This window comes from Elephantulus edwardii, unplaced genomic scaffold (genome assembly GCF_000299155.1).
Source record: "Elephantulus edwardii isolate Elephantulus edwardi_28Jun2011 unplaced genomic scaffold, EleEdw1.0 scaffold00073, whole genome shotgun sequence".
NCBI classification, from domain to species: domain Eukaryota; kingdom Metazoa; phylum Chordata; class Mammalia; order Macroscelidea; family Macroscelididae; genus Elephantulus; species Elephantulus edwardii.
Genome location: NW_006399823.1, coordinates 1,818,211 through 1,826,343, shown reverse-complemented (window position 1 = coordinate 1,826,343; position 8,133 = coordinate 1,818,211). Strand labels below are relative to the sequence as shown.

General features: G+C 46.4%; 1 protein-coding gene across 1 annotated transcript in view; it reads right to left on the bottom strand.

Annotated features, from left to right (window-relative positions):
* Positions 1 to 1,048: 1,048 nt before the first annotated feature.
* CPNE9 (copine family member IX) overlaps positions 1,049 to 8,133 on the bottom strand; it is a 35,047-nt gene continuing 27,962 nt past the window's right edge. The window contains exons 18-21 of the mRNA XM_006888906.1: positions 4,102 to 4,204; positions 3,389 to 3,446; positions 2,899 to 2,972; positions 1,049 to 1,313 (exon numbers count right to left, since the gene is read on the bottom strand). Of these exons, the coding sequence (XP_006888968.1) occupies positions 1,128 to 1,313; positions 2,899 to 2,972; positions 3,389 to 3,446; positions 4,102 to 4,204 (421 nt within the window). The 3' untranslated portion in view covers positions 1,049 to 1,127. The remainder of the gene's footprint in view (positions 1,314 to 2,898; positions 2,973 to 3,388; positions 3,447 to 4,101; positions 4,205 to 8,133) is intronic.

The following is an 8,133-nucleotide window of genomic DNA, read 5'->3' as shown; positions in this document are numbered from 1 at the left end:
TAGCCTGGATCAGGCCCACCTTAGTCTCCAGCCTAACATCGTTGCTCTTCAGTACGCTTGAGAGGTCCCTCATAGCTGACTTTCTCAATGCAATTCGTCTCCTGATTTCCTGGCTGCTGTTACCAAGAGTGTTGACTGTGGAGCCAAGCAAACTAAAACTGTTAACTATCTCAATCTCTTCACCATCCACATGGATGCTGCCAATTGGTCCAGTGGTGAGAATCTTTGTCTTGCTTATGTTGAGCTTCCATCTGTACTGAAGGCTGCAGTCCTTGACACTCTGCAGCAAGTGCTTCAGGTCCTCCTCAGTTTCAGCAAGCAGCGTTGTGTCATCTGCTTAACGCAGCTTGTTGATGAATCTTCCACCAATCCTGATGCCACATTCCCCCTCGTTACAGCCCAGCATCTCGGATGATCTGTTCTGCATACAGATTGAAAAGGTATGGAGACAAAATACATCCCTAACGGAGCCCCTTCTTGATTTTGAACTATGCAGTGTCTCCTTGCTCTATTCTGATGACTGCCTCTTGGTCCAAGTATAGGTTTCGCATAAGCACAATCAAATGTTCTGGGATTCCCATTCTTCTCAGAGTCAGCCAAAATGTTAGCTGTTTTTATTATCCTCATTCAAAAAACTGAGACTAAATGGATTAGAGGAAGTCATATAGTCATCTTACCATGAACTCTATTAGAGGTTGGGAATGCCTTAGAAAATTTGAGAAATACTATATAGGTCTACACACACACACACACACACACACACACACTCTCTCTCTCTCTCTCTCTCTCTCTCTGTATCTCTGTCTCTCTCCCTCTCTTTCCTGCAAGTGTCTGGATGTAGAAAGATATAATAGGATGGATATGTGGTAGGATGGGGAGGAGTTCTTTCCCCCTTTCTCTTAGTGTAGCCGCACGCTGGGGTTCTCTAATCATCCATGCCAACACTCATAAACTAGAGGTGGAGAAAAGATCAGGTTTATTTATTGGCATGAAGGCAGGGTGATAATGAAGGGGTAGGTTGCTCCAAGCTGACCCTCATGAGGTCTGGGTTCCAGGTGCCTCGGGCTCCCAGCAGAAGCAGCAGGTGGGCAGGTGGACAGACTCTTAGCACTGGCTAGCTGGGCTTCTCAGGGCTGCTCTGGCATGGGGGTCGGGCTGGGATTGGCAGGGGGTGGGGGCCGAGGCTGGATGTCCCTGGTCCGCATGTAGGACAGCAGTTGCTCGGGGATCTCAGCCAGTACGTCCTTGGCCAGCCGAGCCATGCTCAGCACTTGGTTCCCGGACCGGTCAACATAGTCTCGGAATGGGACAAACTGGGACAGGCACAGAAAAGGCAGGTGTGCATGGTAACCAGGAGAGAAGGGATAACGAGTGGGAATGGAGGGAGGGTTTTCTTGAACCCCCAACTTCCAAGCTATCTATCTTTCTCCTCCCATCTTAGACAGTTCTGTATGTTTGCTGTCCTCCTTTCTTCTTTAATGTTCAGCAGCTAATAGAAAGGTCAGCATTTGAACCCACTAGCCACTCTTGGGAATCTGTTCCCATAACGATTACCATTCTGAAAACCCTCATGGATAGTTGTATTCTGTGCTTTGGGCCATGAGTTGGAATCAGTTGTCACAAATGGGATCTGGTTTGGTTCTGACATTGACCCTCAATCCACTTGAATAAGGCTTCACACTCCCCTGAAACTGCCCTTGTTATTGTCAATAGTCCCATGTTGCCAAATCAGTTCACTAGCTCTATCACTAGTCAGCATCTTGCTTGATTTCTCCTTAGGTTTATGCTAAATTTTATTATAATTCTTGATATTTTATAGCAAGCTTTTGATACTACATTCTTCTCTGATTCTCTTACCTTTCTGGATCCTCTCCCCTTTGCTTTCTCTCTCTGAAGTTTTTCTCCTGACATATTTCATACACTCCCATGGCTTTAAAGATCATTCCCTCATGACTCTCAAATTCCCTTAAGCTCCAAAATTACTTATTAAACTGTTCATGTCACATCTTCATTCATCTGCCTCACAGATTACCTGAGAAGTCCACTGTATTCACAATTTTGCCCAATCTGTGGTTCCTTGAGCTTTCCCTGTCCTAGGAAATGTGACCATCACTCGTTAAGTTGCTCATGTTAGAACACAGCCATCCTTGATGCCATCCTCACCTTCACCATCTAATCAAATTATCAAAGCTTATCGATTCTTCTTAACTATCTTTTGAACCTATTACTTCTTTCCCTCCTCTGTTGCTTCTGTAGTTGTAGATTCTTATCCTCTCATTTTTACTAAGACTTCCTCACTAACAAGTCTGCCTACCTTCTCCCTTGCCCTGCCCTCCAGGCAACACCTAGAGAGAGCCTCATAAAACACAAGTTTGTTATCTTCATTCCCTCTGTAAGATCCTCAGAGATCTTCCAGTGCCTTCAGAACAAACCTCAAAGCTTTTCCAAGATCTATGGAGGCTTTGCTGAGCTTTTGCTCACTGTAAGGCTGCCCTCTGACCTCCTGCCTCTTCCTTTGCCTCTAAGCTCGTACCCTCCCTGTCGTTCTTTAGGTCTGAGCTCAGATTTAATTTCCTCCTGAAGCCTTCCCTGACTGCACTACCTAAGTCAGGCTCCTTTGTAAGGGGACACATTTGCTTTTCCCACAGAGCATGGCTCTCAGTCTAATGAGCCGTCTACCTGAGTGGTTTGTTTGTTAATGGTCACCCTTGTAGGGGACCTCCTGTACCATGAATCCACAATGGATCAGCTGTTTGCCAGTTTCTCGGGAAGGACAGAAGAGTAAGGAGGGGTAGAAAGATGACTGAGCAGTCAGTAAGGAAAAACGGCTCCAAACTTTGCTTCTCCTTCCCACCATGCATTTGAGCCCCACGAAGTCCTTTCCCAGGTCAGGTCTACCTGAACGATGTCCCGTTCTGCATAGCGTCCCCTAGAGGACACGCGCACATCATCACCATCCAGTTCTTCCATTGCTGCGGATAAGAAAGTCCTCAGCTGATTGGCTTCGCCAACCACAGCCGACCCACGCCAGCCCTTCCCTCATCGCCCTTCAGAATCATCATGAGAATGCACAATGATTGCATCAAAGTCCTGCAAATAATAGGTATTGTTATAATTGTGTTATTAATATTATGCTTTCCACACATCCCGTTCTCTCAGGAACCCCAGATGGGAAGTACAGTGTTAGTATCATCAGTCTGGACTATGAGGAAACTCTGGGAGGACAGTGACGTGGCCAGGCCCCCTCAGGGCTCCATCCTATCTCCGCCAGGACAGGTCTGGGTTTCCCCATCCTTCTCTTTCCTCAGTTCTCTTCCCTTATGAGTGACCTCTGTTCTCCCAGGTTTTGGGCCCAACTCATGGACATTCCCCTCTGCATCCTACTCACCCTCAAACATGGCTGGTCCCACACCAACAATAATGATAGACATAGGCAATGAGGAGGCCTGTGGAGGAGAGAAAGTGAACAGCTGAGGAATTCGGCCTGGGTCTCTCATCTCTGCCCACCTAGCCAAGGTTGACAGAACAGGACAGGGTTCAGATCTATTGTTTATAGGGTCACTATGTGTCATACTCAACAACAGCATCCAGGGTTCCAGCTACCTTTCTTATCTTTTCAAGGCTATTTATGTAGCAAACACCTTTTGAAGAGAGAGTGTCTTCTTGTCCACCAAAGGGCAGGTTTGTTCTGTCCAGTATAATAATTACTTAGGGAAAGAAATCTCCTGGAACAAAGGGCAGTTATACTTGCTGCCCATTACAAAAGACTTGAGTTCTCCAAGTCCTAAGGCCATGTTTGTAATGCAGTCCATTAACTACATGGGTATGGGCTACCTGGCCTATCATCCTTTGGACATTGGCACATGGAATCAGAGCAAATGATCTCAATCTTGGTACTGCTTTTGCTAGAACAAACTCCTTCATCTCTGCCCCCAGGCTCTTCTGTTCTTTACTCTCATCCATGAAATGGACTCGTAGTCAGACCTTTATAAGAACTAGCAAGTAGGGTCTGACCCTTGACAGCTGGGAGTGTTCTTTTTTGTTGGTTTGGTTTTTCCCTTGGCAGTTCCCTCTTGGTCCAGCATCCCTCCTCACACTCACACTGACAATGGCTTCCTTGGTCTGCGTCATGTCTGAGATGACCCCATCTGTGATGATGAGTAACACGTAGTACTGGGAACCATCCGAGATCTTGGCTGCAGCCCTGGTGAGAGAACAAGACCAGACTCCAGCTGAAAACCCAGGGAGGCCCCCACCTTCCTCATCCTGCACCCCATTGCCCTGTAGCCGGCATGCGAGCAACAGGCAATGACTGAGGCCTTGAAGTCCATGCTCCTGTATCATATCTGGCTGTCCACCACTGTCTGCCATCCCTCCAGTTATATTTACTGAGCACCTACTACATGATACTCACCGTATTGTTGTTGTTGTTATGTGCCATCGAGTTGCTTGGGACTCATAGTGACCCTATGTACAAGAGCCCTAAATGCCGTTCTATCCAGTGCCAACCTCGCCGTCCCAAACACACTCATTCCCACCATTCCACTCACAGAATCGATCCATCTCATCAAGGGTCTTCCTCTCCTGCGCCTTCTCTCCACTCTCCCAAACATGATGTCCCTCTCCAAGGACCAGTCCCTCCTTGCAACATGCCCATAGTATGTCAGACAAAGCTTCAGAATCCTTCACTCCAAGGAACATTCTGGATTCACCCTCTCCAGGATGAACCTGTTTGTTCTCCTAGCAGTCCATGGTATATTCAACACTCTTCTCCAGCACCACAGCTCAAAGTGTTAGGCATTGAAAATACATGATGCGGAAAGAAAGTCAATCCTCACCCTCTTTAAAGAAGCAGACGTAAATCCAGGAATCATGGGCATATAGGTAGAATGACAGCTGCAATGTGTATTGTGAGGGAAACGGCACAGTGCTGTAACAGGGCATCACGAGATCCCGACCTAGTCCAGAAGCTAAGGAAGATTTCAGTAAGGAAGTGATGTTTTCAGGTGGAGGAAAGGAAGGTAAGTGAAAGGGTTGTTGTTTTTGGTGCCCCCTAGTTGACTACAATGCACAGTGCCCTACACATCACAGATCTGAATGGTGTCCTAGCCTGTGCCCGCCTCATATCATCCATCACCTAATAATGAGAGGCTGGCACAGCTGACACACTTGAGCCCATTGCTGCAGTCACTGTGTCAATCCATCTCATTGAAGGTCTTCCTCTTTTTCTCTGACTCTCCAGTTTTGCAAGTATGACGTCCCTCTCCAAGGAATATTTCCTTCTAACAACATGCCCTCTGGTGGTAAGGACTTGCGCTACCAACTCAAAGGCATACAGTTCAACTCTACCAGCTGCTCCATGGGAGAAGGATGGGCTGTCTCCTTCCTTGTGATTTACAGCTTCTGAAAAGCCACAGGAGGATCATATCTGACTCAATGGCATATAACACAACACATCACAGTACAACACACACACTGTAACACAACACAACACAACACACACAATATAACATCACACCATAACATCATATAGCATAACACAACACAATATCACAATATGCTCATACAGCATAAAAGCACACACAATATAACATCACAACATAACACAAAATAGCATAACACAACACAACATGACATAGCAACATGCCCAAAGCATGTGAGATGACGCTTTGCCATTTTTGCCTCAGGAGAGCTCTAGCTGCACTTTCTCCAGGATAGAGGGCTCAGCATATGCAAAACCCCTGTGATGAACTACAAGAAGCCTACCCTATTGGGAGCCCAGAGAGTGAGGGAATCAGCAGAGTGGACTGAGATGCTTAAGGGTGGGCAGGAGCCAGAACACAGAGTTTTGTTGCCCTCTAGAAAGATTTGGATATACGTAAAATTGCAAAAACAAGGCTGAAGGCTCTCTTCTCGTTCTATTTTTCTCTCTTTCTTCTTCCCTCTGCCACTTGTATCCCTGCCTAGACTGCTGGGTCCTCTGCAGTCTCAGCTGGCCTAACGGCTGTTCCTAGCGCTCTTTATCCTTCTCTGACTGGCACACTTTATTCCAAGATTTTTCCATCTGAAAAGTAATTCAGAAGTCATTGAGTCCAGTCCTGTTATGTATACACCGCTATGCTACATGTGACTCTCCACAAATTTATATTAGTTAAATAGAGTAACAGGGAATTCTCGTGGCGTTGTGGGTCGGGCATTGCACTGCTAATCCAAAGGTACCATCTCACTGGTGGTTCAAATCTACCAGCTGCTGCTCCATAGGAGAAAGATGGGCAATCTCCTGTATGATTAACGGCCCCTGAAAATACTCTGCAGGGTCACGTATGAGTTGGGTTTCCACTTGAAGACAATGAGTTTTTAGTGAGTCTTTACACATGGTCCCTGGGTGGTGCAAACTGTTAATGAGCTCAGCTGATAACCCAAAGGCTGGAAGTTCAAGTCCAACCATAGGCATCTCACAAGAAAGTCCTACTGACTTACTTGAAAGAAAAAAAAAATCCTGGGCAGCCATAAAGGAGGGGCCAGTCCTGGAAAAGGATGGCATGCTTAGAAAAAGGAGAGGGTCAGTGAAAGAGGAAGACCCTCTATGAGAAGGGGGGGGAAAGTACTTGAACACCCTATGGAGAACAACTCTACTCCACACACACAGGATTACTATGAATCAGAATGAACTCATCAACAGCTGGTTTTTATTTACACATGATGTTATGTGCCGTGCAGTTGTCTGTGACTCAGTAACCCTGTGTACAACAGCCCTAAATGCTGCCCTATCCTGTGCCAATCTCACTGTCTCCGACACACCTACCCCTATTACCCCAGTCACTGACTCAATCCATCTCATTGAGGGTCTTCCTCTCCTGTGCTGTCCCTCCACCCTCCCAAGCATGAAGGCACTCTCCAAGGACTGGTCCCTCCTTGCAACACGTCCAAAGTATGTCAGATGAAGCTTCAGAATCCTTGCTTCCAAGGAGCAGCCCAGCTTCACCCTCTCCAGGACAAACCTGTTCATTTTCTTAGCAGTCCATGGTATATTCAATATTCTTCTCCAACACCACAGCTCAAAGGCATCAATTCTCCTTCTATCCTCCCTAATCTTTGTCCAGCTCTCTGATGCATAGTAAGTAACTGCAAAGACCATGGCATGTATCAGGCGCATTTTAGTCTCTAGACCAACATGGCTGCCCCTCAGTACTTTAGAGAGGTTTCTAACCACAGGCATTCCCATTGCAATACGTCTTTTAATTTCCTGGATGCTGGTGCCAAGAGTGTTGACTACGGAGCCAAGCAAACCAAAACTGAACAATCTCAATCTCTCCACCATCCATTGTGATGCTGCCAATCGGCCCAGTGGTTAGAATCTGTTTTCTTGATATTGAGCCTCAAACCATACAGAAGACTGCAGTCCCTGACCTTCCACAGCAAGTGCTTCAGGTCCTCCTGTTTCAGCAAGCAGGGTTGTGTCATCTGCATAACACAGGTTGTTGATAGATCTTCCACAAATTCTGATGCCACACTTCTCCTCATAGGGCCCAGCCTCCTAGATAATCTGTTCTGCATATAGGTTGAAAAGGTATGGAGATAGGACACACCCCTGACATACACCTTTCCCAATTTTGAACCATGCAGTGTTTCCTTGTTCTGTTCTGATGACTCCCTCCTGGTCTAAGTATAGTTTTCGCATTAGCACCAATTAAGTGTTCTGGGATTCCCTTTCTTCTCAGAGTCAGCCACAGTTTGTTATGATCCACACAGTCAAACGCCTTTGCGTAATCAATGAAACACAGAAATTCCTCTGGTAGTCCCTGCTTTCAGCTAAGATCCATCTAACATTAGCTACAATATCGCTAATACGACGACCCCTTATAAACCCAGCCTGGGCTTCTGGCAGTTCTCTGCTGATGTGCTGCTCCAGTCGTTTTTGGGTAGTCTTCAGTAGAATCTTGCTTGCATTTGAAATCAATGATATTGTTCTATAGTTTCCACACTCAGTTGGGTCACCCTTCTTTGGAATGGGAGCAAATATAGATCTCTTCCAGTCAGCTGGCCAAGTGGTTGTTCTCCAGATTTCTTGGCACAGCTTTGTGAGCGCATCCAGGGCAGCATCTGTTAGCTGAAATATGTCAATTGGTATAC